The 22,791-nt window shown below is 33.2% G+C and overlaps 1 protein-coding gene across 35 annotated transcripts in view; it reads left to right on the top strand.

Moving 5' to 3' along the window:
* LOC125668304 (regulator of G-protein signaling 6-like) overlaps positions 1-22,791 on the top strand; it is a 47,415-nt gene that overhangs the window by 9,575 nt on the left and 15,049 nt on the right. For 17 of the 35 annotated variants that reach the window (XR_008802739.1, XM_056164194.1, XM_056164202.1 and 14 more), the window contains exons 2-8: positions 4,566-4,668; positions 8,735-8,901; positions 10,726-10,780; positions 11,326-11,390; positions 15,285-15,361; positions 20,522-20,572; positions 22,336-22,417. Coding sequence is in view for 34 of the 35 variants with exons in the window: in XM_056164194.1 (XP_056020169.1) it covers positions 4,566-4,668; positions 8,735-8,901; positions 10,726-10,780; positions 11,326-11,390; positions 15,285-15,361; positions 20,522-20,572; positions 22,336-22,417 (600 nt within the window). In the remaining variant the exon portion in view is untranslated. Of the gene's footprint in view, positions 1-164; positions 3,655-4,565; positions 4,669-8,734; positions 8,902-10,725; positions 10,781-11,325; positions 11,391-15,284; positions 15,362-20,521; positions 20,573-22,335; positions 22,418-22,791 lie in introns of those variants that run through there. The other 18 variants (XM_048902255.2, XM_048902253.2, XM_056164220.1 and 15 more) reach the window with 5 other exon arrangements.

Below are 22,791 nucleotides of genomic sequence, written 5' to 3'. Positions count from 1 at the left end.
GCCTAAGTAAACATTGTGGTCGGTGGTCCTCTTTCGTTACTTTATATTAATTGAAGATATTCTCAGAGAGAGAGAGAGAGAGAGAGAGAGAGAGAGAGTCGACTAGACTATAGAACGAATTAACAAATATATCATTATGTCTTTTTCTTCCTCGTTGATGGTAGCGGCCCAGAATCAGAAACAGCTACTTACTTCCGCATTTTATATCAATCGAAGTCATGGTTCGATGATACGCACTCACTAATTGTAAACAATGAAGTCAATTAAAGGACACATTTTTCAACAATGACAGTTCAGAGTGAAGTTATGGCAGTGGATGAGGACTCAAAACCAAGGCTGTCTGTCTTCTCCAAGGTAAGGCTACTCAATGTCACACTTTGACATTGAAGAATTATCGATTCAACCTGGAAAAAACAATATCGACAGAAAATCCATGAAAGTATCATTCTCAAAAATATGACAACATATTCCTAAGGTGTCTGAAAACAATTGTTGATTTAAAATGTTGCCATATACATTGTAAACCTTTGGCCAGCATAGTCAACTTCCTACAAGGTTTATTTATCCCTACATTGTATATCCAAGAAGATTGAACAACAACACCTAAGGCAAAAAGTTTTTCATTTTTTAGTCTTAAGGACTTGTCACGTACATAATTATTTTGATAATATATCACCATAAACCCAAAGGGGGATGCTTAAAACACCCCTGTCTGCTCCCAGCAGTCTTGTATTAATGCACCAGCATCTGATGCTTGTATTGTTTTTGCAGGCTGTGTTCTTACTTTTACACTGAATGATTTAAACCCCAAAGTGGCATGAAAGGCTTCTTCCAAGTTACCTCAAATGTCAATCCGGCCCCAATGTCAGTCCAGCCCCAGTCGATCTGGCCCCCAAGTCATTCCAGCCCCAGTTGATCTGGTCCCAAGGTCAGTCCAGCCCCAGTTGATCCGGCCCCAATGTCAGTCCAGCCCCAGTTAATCCGGCCCCAAGGTCAGTCCAGCCCCAGTCAATCTGGCCCCAGGGTCAGTCCAGCCCCAGTCAATTCGGCTCTAAGTTCAGTCCAGCCCCAGTCAATCCGGCCCCAAATCATTCCAGCCACAATTACCGAAGTGATTCCATCCCCATATACATTTTATGGGTATTTTCTTTTTACCAACCATATTATGGAATGAAAAATCCTTATACACATGTATATGTTTGATAAATAACAAATATTGTTTGAAGATATAAAATTAAATAGTTTTGATTTATCAAATTTCACTTTACAAATAATAATCATCAATATGAAACTGATAATAATTATGTTGCTTTTAGACTAAAATACTTAATGAACCCAAGCTAATCATCATCCAATAATTCTATCAGGCGATTATAATTATGGACATGAAATGTACACAAGCCAGTCTGAATATGGCAGCAATTAGCTACTTAATGCTTTTTTTTAAAAATGGTTTATATGTTAAAAAATATGTAGGCTGATCAAAAGCAAAAGTCTCATGTAAGACACAGTTTACCATGTGTTTGTGACGTCATTTGTAAATGATCATAATCTTTATGGTACAGTACAGTCTACTAAGTAAAATCTTGATTAAAAGTAATTCATATATATATAGATATGAAATAAAAGATAAAAAGTAGAAGGTTTAAAAAATTTGTGAGGCAAACCTGTTGAAGTTCTTTAAAGTTTAAATTTTAGGGCTGATATCAGTCATTACTGATCATGAACCAAATTGTTTTAGGTGTCAGTTTTTTGTATGCACATTTAATAGAGGTTTTTGTTTTATTTTATTCACAGAATACACTGTATTTATGTCTTTATTAACACCCGACAGGCACGTAACCAGGAAGAAAATGAAATGTAGTTTGCACACAAAGTATGGCAGAGGGTCTGGGTGTCGCTCTTGGGGCCCCCAATTTGTCCACGGTCAAAGTCTTCAGAAGCTCTTGGGTTTTACCAATGAAATCACATATTTTTCATGCTTAATAAGAATAGGATTTCTTGTCATTTTCAAAAACAAAAAGAATTCACAAGATTAATTTTCTAAAGTGTTATATCATTGTTTATAGTGCCAACTCACCTGGTGTTCTTGGACTGACTTGACCAATTTCAACCAAACTTTGCACAAAACATCCTTAGGTGAAGAGATTCATGTTTGTTCAAATGAAGGGCCACACTCCTTTCCAAGGGGAGATAATAGCAAAGTAGTGAAAATATATTGATGACTTTTAAAAATCTTCTTCTCCAGAACCACTGAGCCAATTTCAACCAAACTTAGCACAAAGCATCCTTAGGTAAAGGGGATTCATGCTTGTTCAAATGAAGGACCACTCTCCTTTCCAAGGGGAGGTAATAGCAAAATAGTGAAAATATATTGATGACTTTTAAAAATCTTCTCCAGAACCACTGAGCCAATTTCAACCAAACTTGGCAGAAATCATCCTTGGGTGAAGGGGCCCTGAGTGTACTATAGGTCAGACCATCAACTGTTTAAATTAAGCCCTGAATGTACTATAGGTCAGACCATCAGCTGTTTAAATTGAGCCCTGAATGTACTATAGATCAGACCATCAGCTGTTTAAATTAAGCCCTGAGTGTACTATATGTCGGACCATCAGCTGTTTAGGACAAACCGCTGCCAGTGTAGTCCAAGCCTTTGCAGTACCTGGTAAAATAAAGACAAGAATCAGAGCTGAAACATGTTTACAAACAGTATGTCTCTTATACAACTGAACAAATCAAAGGCTGATTGTGGTTAATCCATGTCTATATTATGATGACATTTATCAATCTTATAAAGATGTAAATTGATATCAGGGTGATATGCATATTTTGCATGCAGTGGTATGGGTTAATTATCTTGCAGTGCTGCACAGATGCAGTTGTTTAAATCTTTCTCTCTCCCACTCTTGTGTAGGAAACTGTAGTTTTGAATAAAATTCCGTCATAGCTACATGTCTACATGTTTCATGAAGTGTGACCTAAATTTCATTTAATATACCATTGTGTATTAAATCTCTGTTCACTGATGGGCTTGTAATACAAAGGAAGTCCGCAGGATGAAGAGTAAAATAGGATAAATTTAACAGTAGAAATTTTTAAATCCCTGAATCGTTGATCTGTCAGATGATAGTATTAAGGTCTTAAATATTTATCAATGTTGTCAAGTGACAGGAAAAGGAATTTTAAACATTTTGATGACCATGCAAAATTTTTTAAGATTTTAATTTGTTTGATCAATATAGTACGTATCATAACTAAGGGTCGGCAGTGTTATTTGTTTCCTGATTTAAGGACGTTTTAAATGTGTGCATATGATTTTTGACATAGAGTACAGTTTATATACACAGACTGACTCCCATCATAACTATATGGATTTTCTTCTGAATGTTATGAAATGCTTCAATTCCTTTCGCTGTTGGATGCTGGATTGACTTATTTGTGTTGTGTGTATATACTTTACCTTTGTGAGGAGATATTGCTAATTGTTGAATGACGAAAGCTTGTAAGCTTGTTATAGTCAATTTTAAGGGGAATCAATGTTATCACTAGTGCATTGATATCAGTATACATAAATCACTATAAATCACAAATTCCTGGGGAAAAATGGAAAATCGTCATAAGATACCTCCGAAGGCTCCGTTTGTCAGTAAGGTAAATATTAACAATTGAATCAGTGAAGTGCATGTGTTAAATCTTATATATGCAGTAAGGAAGTATACCAATATATATATAAGTTATGTATTTTATTTTTATTGATAAGATGTTAGTTTTATTTACAATGTGTTTTATGTGTATGCATATATATATATATAATTCAATAAAAAAGCAGGAAAATATGCAGTTCCAAAATATATTTAGGAACTACATATTTTCCTTGCTATTTGTTTCTTTAAACTATTAGTAAGAATTGTCTCTCAGTTTTTGAATGTATATGAGATATATGATATAGCGTTAAAGCACTCTGAAATGTATGCTAGTGTGAAGATGCTCAAGATTTATCATGTCAGATACTGAAAAACAAGAAAGACATATATTTACATTTATATAATGATACTTTAATAGTGGTTAAAATGAGAAAAGTGTATTCATACGCAGTGATTAGCCCATTTCAAAAGTTGAAAATTTATAAGATGTTACTGTACATCAATTTTATTTCGTTAGACCTTATTTTCGCATGGATACAGTGATGTATTATTCATGAGACAAAAACTTTCGCAAATCATTCTTTATTGCTTATGTCTACTATACTTTAGAGCTTATTTGCGAGAAATAAATTCTAGCAAGTGGCTAGTTTGTTAATAATGTTAATATTCTCGTGAATAAAATGTGATTTACAGTAACCTCCAGTTTCAGTGAGAATGTTAAGAGAAAAACAGAGTGATTGTACATGTACAAATACTCATTTATAGTTTCCATGACTTTACTTTATTGATGGAGTCAGCTAGTTATATAATGCAGAATTAGACATATTACTTTGTGTATACATAGTAATGTGTAAAATGATATATTTTGGTCATAGTCATTGATATATGGTACATATTTATGCTTTTGTATAATTTCAGATGGAGAAAATGATAGTTGCCATGGCAAAGTCAGACAATGAAACTGGAATTGTTATGAGAGCAAAGAAAAATCTATTTAGTGACCAAATTCAATCTTTCTCAGGTATGTTTCAGAATAAAGGCAATTTGTGGAGAATGACAGTTTGGAAGACCAGATTCCCTTAGACATTTTAGTGTTCCATGTAGCCATAATTTATTGTTGATATCTTGCATCAGACTAACTAGACAATATGGGCCAGTCTTTCATCTGGTTTATGATAAAGTGTAAAATTAAGTATTTAACAGGATTCTGAAGAGAAAAACAGGATACCTTACCATATCACCTGTATGTGTGTGAGTGTATATCAGGAATTTAGTAGATCAGAGAGATTTGTTTAACATCACTTTATCTAGTCTTCATTCTGTGACAGAATTTGATTATTGCCAGTAGCTTTTAATTCATGTCAGCTAGACATTAGTGCGCATACTATTGTACTAATCAAGTGGTGACCACATTGACCACTAATATCTTGATTAGGAGACCAGGGACTGTCTCAGATGAACTCTCTGCACATTTTCTGACCACTGAAGATTAACAGTGACAACTAAACCTGGCTGTTCACCCTATATATATATATATATATAATGACACATTGTGTGTCACAGAATAATTCAGAACTGGCTTAGCTCTGGTGTTTGTACATCATGTGCAACATCTTCAAACTGAATAATGAAATAATGAGTGCACTTGATATCACTTCAGAGCGAGTTAACAATACACTGCCTGTGTACATGCGTATACACGTAAGGATGCTCATGTGCTGTCATATTTTATTCAGTGTATTAATATTCCAGGCTCTTGATTTAGTTTTACTGAAACACCAGGATATAGCATCATCAGATACCCACGGCTGATCTCGTCTTCTACTCATCGCATGAATAGAAGACGAGATCAGCCGTGGGTATCCGACGATGAGGATATAGATGATGTACATCAAACTTGTAGAAGACATGTTATTGGAATATTCACTTTCCATGATATACATTATATATATACCTTTCCAATGTTTTTACCGTTATTGATATTTTACCATATAAATGATCAATGGCTATTTCTTTATGAATGTGCTGCAGTTGTGAACAATGTGCATATGAATTTTGATAAATATAGTATATGTCTCTTTAAATGGTTCAGGGATTTTTTTGTCCCTTGAATTCAGGGACCAGGGCCTTCAAAGTTGGGAAAAATAGGGATATTTGATTGAAATTGGGATATTTGTTTCATACAAATGAATAAGAAAAACAAGCAAAGAGTTAACCATTTGATATTTTATTATCAATATGGCTGGCTTAAACAAGCTTTAATTTCCAGTATTTGGCAGAGAAAAAACTGTCACAAATTTTTGGCAACAGAGTGGCACTGAGGTTGGATGGCCCCTCATGGCATATTCTCATCAATTTGCACTAGAAGTTGATAAATGATCCTTTGAGAATTTTTAGGCATCATTTTGGGAAAAACACCTACTTTTCAGCATTGGGAATGAGGTCGAATTTCAGCCCTCTACAGACCCTAAAAAATCCCTGTGGTTGGTCATTTTAACAGAAATTAAAGTAGAATGTAAATATAAAAAATAAATTTCATATTTGAAAATACATGAGGGTATGAACTGCAGTGCTTCACGTTGGCATACTTTTCATGAAGGGTTTCATGAAATATGCCGGTGTGAATTTAGTCTCACTATTCATACCCTCTTGTATTTTTTAAAAATTGAATTTATTTCTTATTTAAACATGCACAAGATGTTTGTAGGTGTCTTTTTATTATTTCCTCAGTGTTGCAAATGAGGGTAATTCATATTACCCCATCAAAATTAGTCTCACGAAATTACCCGACTACATCCAGATGATGATAGCCCATCATCACTAATTAGCTCAGATTTAATATTGATGGAGGATTTTTCAAATACCCATGCACTTCAAGTCTGGTTCAAAGCATGTCCTTTTGTGTGCATGAGAATTTTCACTACCAGCCTCTCTCTGTAAGTGATATAATAATAAGCCTCTCCCATCGCACTGCCAGGTTATTTTCTTCTTTCCCTCTCACTGTAGTAATTTGATTGAGTTTCTGTTTGACGTCACAAATCCCAATAAGTTCTCAGAGTAACTGGCAGATTATTATCTGCGTGTCCAAATATAGAACTGACAATATTCTGGTCTATAATAAGACTGCTCTTATAATCACAATACAGTAAATTAATTGTATTTGTTCTCATCACTGACAGGTGTGTCTTTGCCATGCCTCTGACAAAGAATCAGAGAGACATTGAAGTTAAAGCTGATCAAAGAATTCAAAATAGCTTTTTATTGTCCTTTTGTAGTCTGTTTACAACTTTAGTCTTGATAATGAATGTAGTATCTTAACTATAACATGTAATAGTGTCAAACACTTCATATGTACACAAAGTGAGATAGTCTCAGACACTTCATATGTAGACAATTAAGTGAGATTATCTCAAACACTTCATATGTACACAAAGTGAGATTGTCTGAAACACTTCATATGTAGACAAAGTGAGATTGTCTCAAACACTTCATATGTACACAAAGTGAGATAGTCTCAGACACTTCATATGTAGACAATTAAGTGAGATTGTCTCAAACACTTCGTATGTAGACAAAGTTAGATTGTCTCAGACACTTCATATGTACACAAAGTGAGATTGTCTCAGACACTTCATATGTACACAAAGTGAGATAGTCTCGGATACTTCATATGTAGACAATATGAGATTGTCTCAGACACTTCATATGTAGACAATTAAGTGAGATACAATGTGAGATAATCTCAGACACTTCATATATGGACACAGCGAGATTGTCTCAGACTTTGTATGTATTTATTATACCTCTTTGTATATTTACTGATTCCATGAAAATCATCATAAAATGACTGATTTTCCTGCGAAAAGTGCATCAGTTTAATGAACTGATATAACATATTCAATTTTTTAAAACAAGTAGCAACTTCTTTCTATCTCATGAAAAGATTTGATATGTTCCAAATGGAATCATGAATTAATTATGAAATGAAATTGCATCACATTCTGGAGTTTATGATAGGGAATGACATGGGTCCCAGTTTTGAACATGGTATTAATTTCATTTTTATTCAAGTATCAATATTTGTATCTGTATTATAATAATAAAACAGTTAATCATTGAGGAATCACGAGGATTCTGGTTCCCCGGGATCAAATATGTCTCCCTTGTTTTCCGAGAACTTTTGCAGGAGTTATACTTGAATTACATATTTGAAATTTATATTTTATTTGGAGGTTACATGATGTGTCTGCATCTAACCCCCCACCCCCACCCCACAGTTTTCAAATGGAGACTTTTGTGTTTGTATGAATATTGAAGATGTGCATGTGACAAGGATTTTGATTTTCTTCAGTTTTTGAGAAAATTATTACAGCTTGTTGAATTTAGTCAGTTTTGAGGAAATATTACAAAAGTGTGTACAAGGTTTGTGTATTTAACTTCTCTCATAAACTAAGGCCTTTGTAAGCAACTTGAAGATTAGCTGCAGATCTGTAGCTTTCTGGGAAAATATTTGGACAGACCCAAGAGCTACAGATCCACCCCTTTATAAAAACCTGCGATGTACAGCGCGTAAAAAATGTGCAATGTTGAGACCTTATTATTATCATTGTATTCTTGAAAATTTGATATCAGAATATTTCCTGTAGTCTGTGTAAATTTCAAACAGAAATATCCCAGGTTGCTGTCCTGCCTATCCTTGCTGAGACATTGTAGAGCGGTTATTTTGTTGTCTCTTAATATTACTGAATGTGATATTGTCGATGGGAGTATTGTCTCTGATTATTTTGTTGTCTCTACTACAGAATGTGATATTGTAGATGATTATTTTGTTGTCTCTGATGTTATTTGATTATTTTGTTGTCTCTACTACAGAATGTGATATTGTCTCTGATTATTTTGTTGTCTCTACTACAGAATGTGATAATGTAGATGATTATTTTGTTGTCTCTGATGTTATTTGATTATTTTGTTGTTTCTATTACAATATGTGATACTGTAAGTCTCCAATGTTGTTTGATAATTTGTTGTTTATTGTAGGTGAGTTTGTCGCCTCTGGTGTTTGATTTTTTTTGTTATTTTAATTTCAGGCTGTGATATCGTAGACTGGTTGAAGAAACAGTACAAAATAACAGATGTCAAGGAAGCTTGTTACCTAGCAACCAATTTATGCCAATATGGTTACATTTATCCCATTGATTTTAAACTTTCAAGTTACACTGTGAAATACGACAGGTCTGCTGATTATAGGTTCCAGGTAAATAAGTTTTTCTGTTCCAGGTAAATAAGTATTTCCTGCCAATTTGAAGTCTTTTCACATCATACATTAATTAATGCAGTTCTGTAGGAGTAATTCCTAGCAAACGCAGGACATTAAGAACCAACTCTTATGTTTGATGATAATTCTGCTTTAAGTGGAAAAATACTGTGGCTTTGTAAAAACCACAAATACTATGTATTTAAAGGAAGTTAGCTCCTCAGCTTTTGAGCACAACCGTACAAAACGCCCTAACTACACAAGTTCAATTCTTAGTGTATTGGCCCGGATATATTAAATATTTGTGATTACCTAACCCTATCCAGTTGAATTTTTTTTTTATGTCATTTCAAATTTAGAAGGGGTTTGGAAATTAGGACTATATTTTGTAGTGGAAGGATTTTTTTTTAGTCAAAAAGCTATAAATCTGCATAATTTACCATTTCTATGTCATCCGAAGTATTGCCAATATTTATATCTCTATAATAGACACATATTTCAATTTTATAATTTATATTACAAATAGTACATGTACACTTTGAACTAATTGAAATGTTGTAAATTCAAGAATTTGGTTGCTATACTTTCCCAAAGAGGACACAGATGTACACGTATTAAAATTCAATTTCTTGGCCAATAATTCACAGTCCGTCTGAAATCATAAGGCAAAACAACAGAACCTACGTAAAACTAGCAATACTTCTAAACTGTTCTTTTAAACTCAAAGTTGAAATAATGCTTGATATTTGTTGTTTATATTGTGTTAAAATTAATAGACAAAAGAAGCTTATGCAAATAAATCAAAAGTAGATTTTAAGTGCAAAAAGGTCAAGTTTAACATTTACTATAGCTCAATAACAAGCACTTTGACTCCAATTTTTATGCTATTTACCCCTGTAATCGAGGTTTCAAGGGAATATAGTTTTTGGTCTGTCTGTCTGTTTGTGTGCAAAAACTTTAACCTTGGCCATAACTGTTGAATAGATGGTGATAAGTGCTTTCATTTCCTTTCTTTTGATTCCAAACTTTTGGACCTCATGACCTTGGAATTTGACCTGCTTTTGAAAAGCTTTAACCTAGGCTTTTAACTTTGGAATGCTAAGTGATACGTCTTTCATATTTCACATGTGTATACCTTGTGACAAGGCCTTTCTTTGAGTACCACAATTAGTTTGCTACCATACAGGGGTATCAGTGTTTTACAAATGCATCTTGTTTTCATGCTTCACCTTCAATGTAGAAATTAAAAATATATTTCTAAAAGAATTGACAATGCTACAAAACTTAGACTTGGACCTGTTTAATGTTACCAAGTTTTGTTCTATTGATTGACTCTTAAACAATATACAGACAGTTCTTTCTCTAGAGAGAGAAACATTTCTATTTTCTGTAGTATAACACAGCCTAGCAAACTTCCAGGAGCAGTTTATACTCTGTAATTACTTCACGTTGAATTTATTTATGGTGATATTGCACAAAAAAAAAAAGGTATGCTAGGGTAGTTGCTGTAACCTGTTAGCAAGTTTTTCTGTACAAGAGTCACCTTCCCGATAACTGCATATCTACTAGATACCCCAAATGTATGTGAATAAATTCTCAATGGATTGTTGGTACATCTTAGTTTACTATGTACTGCTATATACTGCTGTCTCTGTGGACGAAAATAAGGAAATTTAAATCTGCAGTCAGTATAACCTAGCCATACCATTTATATAGAATGGATATAAAAGCCACAAACACAAAACCATGAAAATAACCAGATTTGAATCAAAAGTTGTTTACTATACTAGTATAATATATATGTATTTTTCTTATTTTACACAGGCCCCATACTTTTGGCCATTTCGTAAAGATGGTACAGCTGATAGCATCAAATATGGTAAGACTTCACAGCCATAAATATGCCCCCCCCCCCCCCCCCCCCCTCACTGCAAATGAAATTATGGGTGGGGTTACAGGAATCATCCTATTTTTTTAAAGCAAATCATAACGGTATTTGGTAATAACTATGTAACAAACATTGATTATTCATAATTTACGCTAAGATGTGGTGTGACATGACATGACCCAAGGTTATTTGCTAAATTTCAAGGTCACTGGGGGAAAAAAGTTTATGTTCCATGTACAAGGAATACCACTTTGTTACAAAGAAATGTTTGATGTTAATAATTGACAAAAACTCATGAATGTAGCTTTGGATTGTGGCAATCTAATCAAAATCAGATCCTAAGATACTCTCACAATCGCTTACGCAGAGTATACGGCGCGGATCTAAGAAGTCTGATTTTAAGTAGATTGGGATTGTGGCATTTTAAATCTGTCCCAGTTTCGGATGAGCCTTGTGGGGGTATTTATTCCAGTTTGGACAGATCTAGTTTGAAGATTGGCTAATCGTGATGATTGTTCTTTTATATTTCATTATAGCAATATATCTACAGAAGAGAAGTCTAAGAAACAAACAGAAGCATGGATTAGAACCTTATGAACAGGTTTGTATCCTTCTATAATATAAACAGAAGCATGGATTAGAACCTTATGAACAGGTTTGTATCCTTCTATAATATAAACAGAAGCATGGATTAGAACCTTATGAACAGGTTTGTATCATTCTATAATATAAACAGAAGCATGGATTAGAACCTTATGAACAGGTTTGTATCCTTCTATAATATAAACAGAAGCATGGATTAGAACCTTATGAACAGGTTTGTATCCTTCTAAAAAACAAACAGAAGCATGGATTAGAACCTTATGAACAGGTTTGTATCCTTCTAAAAAACAAACAGAAGCATGGATTAGAACCTTATGAACAGGTTTGTATCCTTCTAAAAAACAAACAGAAGCATGGATTAGAACCTTATGAACAGGTTTGTATCCTTCTATAAAACAAACAGAAGCATGGATTAGAACCTTATGAACAGGTTTGTATCCTTCTATAATATAAACAGAAGCATGGATTAGAACCTTATGAACAGGTTTGTATCCTTCTAAAATGACTGCCATGGTGGGTGACTTACAGTACTAGTACACGTACATATAGTAGATAGCAATGCAGTGTATTTTGAGTGATATTTAAGTATATATGCACATGTACTATTGTGTATCTACATGTATATATACATATTCAATCACTTGGTCTCTATACAGAATATGGTACTGTGTAAGAAATTGCTACGCAGAACTAAGAGTGATACTGGTCTTTGATATTTTTATAAAGTGAATTCTATAATTAGGTTCTATTAATTAGGAATGACACCAGTTAAAGTGCGTAGCAGATGTTTATAATTAATTTGTTGATCTGACGAGTTCAGATTAGTTTCCTGGATCCTTGACGTATCGGTACGTACTCTGTACTATAACTGTGTACAACTGTGATACTGTTGATTACATGATAAACATAATAAAGGTCACTTTGGCCATTTTGATAACAGCAAATTACTGTTGTAATTAATTATCTTTTAGATGTAAACAAATAATTAGACCAGATAAATCTGAAAAGAAAAGAGTGGATATGCAGCTAATGTTTTAAATTGCTATGTTCAGTCGATGTTACTTTAATTTAAGCCAAACAACAGAGGCTATTTTTGTATTAAGGAAGTTTATACAGTAACTGTATAGACATTAAGATCCTGAAGGTGTGAATGAAACAGGAAGTTCATATGAATGAATGCCGTGTAATGTTGTGTCCTAATCTATTTAACAAACCTTAATCGGTGTAAATAAACTGTACCGCACGGTACATGATGTATCTCTATGTTTAAGTTTATGAAGACACAAGCTGTAAATAGAATGACTGTAACACACCTAATTCTCTGTCAGCTGACCCGGTTTGATGTATAACACTGTAACACTCCTAATTCTCTGTCAGCTGACCCGGTTTGATGTAACACACCTAATTCTCTGTCAGCTGACCCGGTTTGATGTAACACACCTAATTCTCTGTCAGCTGACCCGGTTTGATGTAACACACCTAATTCTCTGTCAGCTGACCCGGTTTGATGTAACACACCTAATTCTCTGTCAGCTGACCAGGTTTGATGTAACACTGTAACACACCTAATTCTCTATCAGCTGACCCGGTTTGATGTAACACTGTAACACACCTAATTCTCTATCAGCTGACCAGGTTTGATGTAACACTGTAACACACCTAATTCTCTGTAAGCTGACCAGGTTTGATGTAACACTGTAACACACCTAATTCTCTATCAGCTGACCCAGGTTTGATGTATTACACTGTAACACACCTAATTCTCTATCAGCTGACCAGGTTTGATGTAACACTGTAACACACCTAATTCTCTATCAGCTGACCCAGGTTTGATGTAACACTGTAACACACCTAATTCTCTATCAGCTGACCCAGGTTTGATGGTCCTAGGCCTCACAGTGTGAAAGATACGACCCATATAAGAAAAAGCTAAGAGACAGATGGACAAGCCCATAAATAATACAGCCAATCAAAAGAAGAGTGGATAGAAATTTAAAAGGACAAGTAGTTGTGATTTGTTGACTTTAGATTATGGTATATGAATACTATGATTTAATAATGTATCAATTTCTAAATATATGATAACAATACATAATCTGATCATTTGATAAAAGCTTTGTTTGGAGGACCAGTGTACTTTTTGGAATAGATAATATCTTATCATTGTGACTCAGAGTGTTTCATTTGAGATAATATAACAGATTTGTACTTTTGTGCCCACACCATGAAATGGTCGGGACATGTAGTGACTTAACCTTCTCTGTCTATAATTCTGTCAGTTTTCTGAATTCCTTTTGCTGTGCTTGTAGTTTATGAGCTAATGTTTGGTACATTTCTTTGTATTGATTACTTACAGATCAAGTTTGAATTCTGTTATGGGTCAAAATATCCTTAAGTCCAGCAAAGATCAATAATGGATCAATAATGGAATTTCAAAGATTTACCAATTTTGTTTACAGTAAAATATACCAATGAAAAAATATAAACTTACAGTAATTAATGTTAATAAAGCAGTGACTGTTGTTTGTGTACCACTGAGGTGAATTTACACATTAGAATAAGACTGTTTATAGCACTGTGGAAACAGCTATTAAGTCCAGTCCCCAGTAATGAAATATCCAATGTATTTTGTATAGTGCCAATTACAAGATGTACCACAAAATTTACAGTCTATTCATACTAAACATTAGTTTTGCAAATTCTGTTTCTAGAAAGGATTACTTTATGTTTCCAAATACCATTCTAAAAATAGAACTTCCAGAATCTTATCTAGGTCACATGTCAATATCTAGTACATTATGTACTACACAACAGTTTAGATATATAAAAATTTATAGAGTGCCTTATATAAAACAAGTTACTCTAAGTCACTTTACAAGGGTAGAGGAATGCAACAATAAAACACAATTAAAATGAAATGAAATTAAATGACAGTTGTATGACATGAGATCTTATATCTGTTAAGTTATCAAGATAGAACGCTAATTTAATCAAGATCGATAGCTAAAGATTTTTTGGTTTTTTTTCTTATGTAGAGCACTGTGCAGAATATTTGTGCCTTATCTAAATAGTACTCTAAAGTGCTTTATTATACTAAGAATACAGAGATAAAACCAGTTTCATGTTGATTGACTCATTTTCACCAAGTTTGTTGCCCTTAGACTCTGAATAAGTCTAATTATTCGCTGTTTTTCAGACATTTTTATACTGTGTTTGTAGATAATGACCTGATGTATGTCTTTTTATATTGATGATTTGCAAATCAAGTTTTTTGAGTTTCATGTCGATTAACTTATTTTTCACTATAAAAGTTGTTGCCCTCAGATTGTGAACATTTCTAATTGTTCAGTGCTTTCTGAACTTCTTTCTGAAGTTCTTATAGATGATGAGCAGATTTACATTGTTTATATATTATTGACATAAAGTGGTACTTTGTTCATTGAATGAATACTGTGTACTCTTATCAGGCAATCTGTACTTTTCTGCTTCCAAAGAACAGCATGTTTATTAGTAATTAAGTAATTAGTATTTTGATAATTGTAAGGTCCACATTAATTACTCTTCCAATGCCCTTAAAATTTAATGTAATTCTGTTTACAACTGATTCTATTATTGTTTCATTTGCACCCAATGTTATTTTCACATCCTTGGACTTTCAAATATTTCAAACTTGAATGTCAGCGGGACATTTGTGACACGTCTAGAGTTCATCTCTCTAAAGAGTTCATCTCTCCACAGAGTTCACAGATTAACCTTTGTTTCATCTTAAGCTTGGGGTTTTGTTTTGATCCTAGATCACATTAAAAGAGAGAGTTGAGACTGTAATTCTGAGCTATAATGTGCACTCTGCATGTTGTTGGTATCAAATGAATTTTTGTTGCTTTCATTTTAGGAGGCATTTGACAAACTTCTGAAAGTGTTTGCAGACAAGAAAGAATCCATTGAGAGGCAAGCTAAAGAACAAGTTAGGTATGTTGCATGATTTCTCTACTGTCTGTGTACACGGGTAAGGGGTCACTTTGTCCATCTGTCTGACATTCCGTCTGTACACCTGTCCTTTAGACATATTGGAAAGTAACTGGTTTTTTAACAGGAAAATATGTGATGGATAACTTAAGGAAATGTAATATAGCAGGTCACACATTTGATGTATTTAGTGTGAGTTTAGCAGGTCACACATTTGATGTATTTAGTGTGAGTTTAGTAGATGGAGGGTAAATATCAGGCTTCCTGTTAATTTCTTTCTATATATTCGATACCCTAATAGTTTTGCTTAGAGCACACTTATTTATAAACATACTTTTCACTATTTCTTTTATGTGTCTTCACTGTTTTGCCTTGTTCAAATTTTTCTTAAAGAGTAAACTGAAACAATGCCATTAATTCAGAAAAAATATGTGGCATTGTATGGGCTTGAACCTGGGGCCACACACTTGATTGGCAAATCAATTAGGCCATTGAACCACTGAATACAGATAACTTACATATATTAACTAAACTGTAACAGTAATTAGTATAACTGTTATGTAGAAAACTTGTTCAAAATATTTGATTAACACAAAATTAATGAGTTATAATTCTTTTTTATAATTATGCACCAATAAAATAACAATTACTGTGGATTTACAGTAAGTGTGAACGAGATATATCGGCAAGTACATGACGTGATCCAGATAGTTCATTGGAAAGTCCCCGAGTGATTTTAAAGAGCGCTTTTGATAGGTCGGTTAAATAATAGGTAGGCGGTCCCAAGTATTTGGCATTATATTATCGCGTGCCTAACAAGTGTAAGTTTCACTATTTGATTTCAGTGTAAGTTGCACCGTACGTGGCGTGAGATTCAATATCGGTTTTGATTTGACAACGGAGATTTGAGATTACGTTAATAAAATGTCTTGTAAAGTTTATTTTATATATATTAGATATCTACATGTATAAATGATGGGATATCTTATAAAGAAAAAAATAAAAGATGTCTTATAAAAGATACAAGATATCTCGTAAACTTTAGAAGATATAACTTTTATCAGATACCTTATAGATTTTATCTTTTAAACAGGAATAACCGTGTTATACTTATAATCCATCGCGGTATGGGAGGGGGGATACAGGGTGAAAAAGGCGAGCTCCGATATGTAAAGAAAAGGCAGGATAGCAATATCCCAGAATTCAAATAGTGCTGAATATTTAAAAGAAAAAAAATGATGGGATTGAAAATGCGGCGGGAAAAGGCAGGATCCGCAGTTGCCTCTATATCCCAATAAAAAATGAAAGGTTACTCCCTTAAATTCCTGTAGATACTTGTCAGTTTTAAGTGATCAGAAATTTCAGTACATGTTTCTATAGGCGATTTTGTCCGTTTAAGAACAATGCTTTTGTTTTGTTGTCTCTTTCACATTTGCAGTTTCCATATCATTATTTTAAAATAAATCTCTCAGAGGATATTTTCGAAATCTTGCAAAGCATTGGAAAAGATCGATGTTGGAAAATTTTCTAAATTCAAATAGTTAGGGGGAAGAGGGGGTAAAAACTCGTTAGTTTCTGTCATCCGACATCGATTACACGTTAGTGGGAAAAAAAGACAACTGACTTTAAAACCACATAATAATACATTTTAATAAATAGTTTCAATGTACACTTTCATTTGTTTTACTTGTTAATCGATTAGTTTCAACATACTTCATACTTAGTTTTGTATTTTTGGGGGGGGTGTCTTGGTGAGAACTATGCGAACTCAGTTTTCTCTAACATTGAACATTTGATCTCGCCCCTAAAATAATTTGTCAGATTAAGTAATAAGATCAATAGATATTCTACTTCGAGAAAACATTTATTTTCAACACATGGCATGCTTTGATGTCTTTTACTGTTATATATACCCACATTTTCGTAAAAAATTCGGAAGTAACCATCGCTAGATACTGTTAATTGAATGAACAAAGGCAAGTTCTGTGAATTCTAGCAAAAACTAAATTCCCCAAACCATCCCTCTCCTGTTATTAAAGAAATTCAGCATTTCGTTAGCATTAGACGCGCCTTCTATAACGTCATAATAAACCACTATATCACTGGTCCACCCCTAACTGTATGTCCATGGGAGTTTGAAATTTTATCAATAAAGTTAATAAAATGTACTTGAATGACCAAGCCATGAGCTATAAGTCTCTTTTTTGGAAGTAAAATACAGAAAAAACTCTAAACACTGTTGAAATATTTCGACCGTGTTACCGGTCTCCTTCACGAAAACACCACTGAAGAAGACCGGTAACACGGTCGAAATATTTCAACAAAGTGTTTAGAGTTCTCTCTCTCTCTCTCTCTCTCTCTCTCTCTCTCTATATATATATATATATATATATATATATATAACTGACTCGGCCTAAATTGCAATAAAATCAGTAGCAAAGAAGTTTTCAACACTTCGTTCGTGCTCAGACCACAGGGGCTCGTCACGAATTGGCCCTCTCTATTCTATATTTACATTTATTTGTAAATATAGAATAGACATGTCAAATTTTAAAAAGACAAATATTTCGTGACGAGTCCCTGTGTTCAGACGAAATATGCTTCTCTTCGATTTTCTTTGCAGTTTCTTGAAAGTCATTTCCCTAAAAATTTCTCGCAGCTCTACAAATTAAAGACACCTATGGTACATTGTCAGGGGTACAAATATTTCTTCTTAATAAATTTTGTCTGATTTCTCTATTAATATACACTTGGTTTCTTTTTAATTTCATACTCGATAAACAAAAGTACATCCGGTGTGAGCTTCGTTGGCGACATTTTTGGTGCAAGAGTTCCCATGATTGACAATTTTATAACGTGGCCTTTACGACGCCTAATTTGTTACTGATTTTACCATAAAATAAACCCTCGGCATGTAATTTTAAAATCAACGTCATTGTTTTAGTTGGTATTGGTTTTCCCTTTTCGCAGTCTCTTCCATCGTGCTAAAAGTTTATGTACTGACACGCTAGTGTAAAGACACGTATGACCATCTAAAGTTATTTTTATTCCTGCCCCTTTAAATATTGGTCCAATCGCAGTGATTGTTCTTTCCTTGATGCGTCATCATTGACAGATTTGTTTTGAAACCAACTATCCGAGACCTCAAATGAACTTGAGAAGCTGAGTCGTTCACACTTAGTGTAAATTCACAGTAAAACCCTAATATTTTTTTAAAATATTGACAGTCGGCATAATGACTAGAATAATGTTATATTTTTTAGTATACTATGTCAATTAGTAATCAGATTTTTGACTTTTCAGGTCGTGCACTATTTGTCAAAACCCTGACTACTATTTTGGCATAGTATACTCAAAATGTAACATTGTTATATAAATAGGTGAACTTGTAAGCAAGCTGTGGCCCTTTTCACAAAAAATCATATGATTAAGATGAAAATTTAAAACTGTCATTCTTTTATAATTCTTCACTCATACATTTCTGAATGAATAAAACTAAGTAGTATAGATATTGGGTGATTATAAAAGTTGCATTCTTACTCAGGGCATAGTTGCACTTATTTGTGTATAAAGCAAATACGGAATTCTTAATTTAGTCTTAAGATTTTTTGTGAAAATGGACACTGACTTAGAAGGACATGATATGAAGGATTGATGGACTGACTCATTGCTTACGACAATCAGGCATACAGGTGACTCTCGATGACTGGAACCTCGATCTCTCAAAGTGAAATCATGGTCCCGAATTTTTTCTCTTTATAACTAAGCAAGTTTACTACTGATCTCTCGAACGTTTGATCTTTCGAAGTTCTTGATCTCTCGAAATGAAGTTTGGTCCCTTGAAACATATTTCATTGTTTTTCACTCTCGATCTCTCAAAGTGGTGGTAACGTATACACGCCATTACCCAAGCATATAATTCTTTCCACCTTGACCTTGCCTGGATGTTGTTGAATGCTGGAGGTTAGTGTGGTCATGGTAATTAGGTGTTTACATAGGTGATACACCGCCCCTGCTTCTTTGTGGAGGTGGACACTTGATTTTATAATTGGTTAATTTTTCAGTTTTTACCCTACACTGGGGTCTTCTGATGACTACAATTTGTATAGAATCCAACTGGGAATAAAATCTATAGGTTGTTTTAACTTCACAACCAGAGAGTAAAAGACCTTGATTTAGAGATCTACAGACTGTTAAATTTCTCGAGTTGGTTTTTTTTTGTGTGTAAAGTTACTCTAAAACATCATTTTACTCATTTGTTAGAATTTTTGCTTTGTATAAAGTGACATAAAATTGTGCTCTGTTAGTTAGTGACAGCAAACCTTTATCGGAAATTAGTTTTGTACGTCTGTCTTAGCAGGATAGAAGAACAAATAAATACATATTCTTTAAAAAAAAAATTATCAATGCAAAATAAGGTTCTTTATTTTGAAATAAAATTAACTACCTGACTAATATGTAGGAAAATGTGTCAAAATGATCCCATAATCTGGCTGGTAAACATTTCCGGTTACTTTAAAATCTTAACCATATGGTCGGACTTCCAATTTCCGAATTTCAATCTCGAGAACTCTGGATCTCTCAAAGTTTTATCAAGGTCTCTTGAGCTTTGAGTTATCGAGGGTCACCTATATATGCTTCTTTATAGAACACAATTTAAAATTTAAAACATAAAGTCACATGTTCGGTAGATGGTTAATATTAAGGCTTTGCACCATTGAAATTTTACTTTGTTTTTTCATAAAGAGTATTGTTAAATGAGAGATATTAAGATTTACTTAAATTGTTGAGCTATTGAAAAGATATTTCAATTCAGACATAGGTATAGAAGCTTGTAGAGGGTGTAATTTATTGGGGTCAAAGTTGGAATGCTTTTAGGATTATTTTTACTGTGACTCTTCAATAATGGAGATAAAAATAATTCAAAAACTAAAAATATTTGTTATCATTGAATCTGCCTACTGAATGAATGTACATATGTGGGCAATCTGTTGGACTATCTATCTAGAATTTCAAATTACATGATAAAATATCAACATGTTTCGCTTTTCTGTATAAGCAATAACCACACAAGCTCATAGCTTGAATTAAATTTCAATGAAATCATGGTATTAGCAGTAAATTAGCATGCTGCTACAAATAGCTGTGGATGAAATTTTTCAGAATGACCAAAGCAGGGCTATATTTTCATGGCCATCAGGTATCTTCTCTTAGGTGAGCAATGCAGGCCTGCAGGCAACACTGGGTGCTCTGAGTTTTACTTTCCGCTGTCCTTTTACTCTAAAATATAATATACATTTAAAAATATTTGCGCTTGAGAACCTCTTGTATTCAAACTTTATACCATGTGATTAAATTACACATTTATTGCAAGCACATACAATGTAGCATGGGAAATTTCATGTTTTGTCATTGACAAGTTCATACATTTTAGTGTAACCACACAAAATTGAACATCATGCTTTTAGCTAATTATCGTGCATTATGATGCCTTTTTTACATTAAGCTTGAGTCAGGTGTTGAAATTAAATATAATAATTTATTTTAAGTTTTGTCAAATTTGTTTCTTTCAGTATTTTTTCAATCATTGAAGAATTTGGTATTGACATAATTTGATGAAATCCTGCATCATTAACTCATTAGTGCTTTGTAAGGGTTAATTCTTTTGCTTTATACAACCTGTAAACTATGTGAAACTGTTTAAAGCTGGCTTTTAATTAATTAAGCTAATCAGTTTTCTCGGACTCAGAAATAACTTGAACATGATCTGTATAGAATTAGTGTTGATAGGTAAGTAAGCAGAAGCGGAACATCGGTGAACATGATAGGTCCCTGCTTGTTAATTAGGTATGCTACATCGTCATAATGGCTGACTTCCTTTTAAAACATGAATGAAAATATGAATACCAGCAATATTTGTATATTCCTTTCCAATTTGATTGCCTAGGAGGATATTTCAGTCAGTTAAAGTGTAGACTGCTAATCTATAGATTGCAGGTTTGAGTTCAGTAGGGGTTAAAATTTTTTTCAGATTTCTTTCTTATAAAACTGCATTTTTGGACTAAATAAAGTAAATTTAGATGTTTTCAATCTCAAAACAATAATATAAATTTCCTCCACTTTTCATTCATATCAAATGACTTGTGTGTTATTCCTCCCTAAATGTTTGAACTGACTATACATGTACTGAAACAAGTTAATTTTCCTCACTGAATGAGAGCTTGTTGATTGGGGGTTATGTTACTGGAAACAACTGTGTACTTTTATTCACTTTGATGAAATTTTACCTTTTCATTAGGATAAAATAGTTCTCAGATGTATCATAAATAATTAGGCTGTGGTCACTGTCAGTCCTTTAACAAGGTCTTTAGCTGTCAAACAATACCGGTAGGTCTTGGAATACAATACTAGCTTTAAAATTGATTATTGCCCTCATACCCATGTGATATTGATATATTACCCCGTGTGCAATGTACATGTGTTAAGGAAATGTTGCCCCGTCCCTATATTAACAATATATGAATATTATGTGATATTTTTTTGTGTATATTAATTCCACATTTTTAATATATCATATCAAACCATTTTAATATACACTATATTACTTATAAACATTGTTTTAATATGTCACACTTAGATTTATACCATTGTAACATTTATTTTCATATTTGCAATAACCATATCGTTTAACCTGAAATTTCTTATTCAAATAAAATTTATAGAAATTTAAATTAACTGTGAATATGGTGTATCTACTAAACACTGTTTGCCTTAAAGTTTTACAAAGATTGAAACAATAATTTCATTAATTTGTGGCATATACTGTTAAAGCAAATAACAAATTAGTGATACATGTATTATTTTGATAATAGTTGATTGACTGTAATTAACTAAATAACTTTTGCCTTCTTACAGAGAAAATTTAACAAGAAGTTTTCTTTTTAAATATCACTCATTTTTTTATATTTTTTTTTCAGTGAAGCTAAAAGGCAGCGCCGGACGGAGAAGATTTTGTTGGATCTTCAGGAGAAGGCATTTTGGAGAGTCCATCGACCACCTGTAATAATTAAAGACATATATCGCTGATCTTGATATGACGTTGCTTTCCTATATTCAGAATTTTATTTTTTATGTCTGCAGGCTGTCAGATCCAAAATTATTCCATTTATGGAATTTGTATTTTTCTAAATTTTTACTGTAATAATAATAATATATTCCATAAAATTTTATGTTGATGCTTTTGAGAGCAATGTTGATTTTAGTTCAGGCTCAGCCAAAGATGAATATAAACATTGACTTTTATGAAAACATTGGTCATTTTCAACCAAACATCCTAGGATAAAGGAGAATCAGATGAGAGACTACATTCCCTTAGATTGGGAGATACATAAGAAAGTCTCAACTTTTCGGCAGGAATGCAATAGGAATAAGCT

This window comes from Ostrea edulis, chromosome 4 (genome assembly GCF_947568905.1).
Source record: "Ostrea edulis chromosome 4, xbOstEdul1.1, whole genome shotgun sequence".
Taxonomy (NCBI): Eukaryota; Metazoa; Mollusca; class Bivalvia; order Ostreida; family Ostreidae; genus Ostrea; species Ostrea edulis.
Note: the sequence above shows the minus strand (reverse complement) of the source record. Positions and strands in the feature narration are given on the sequence as shown.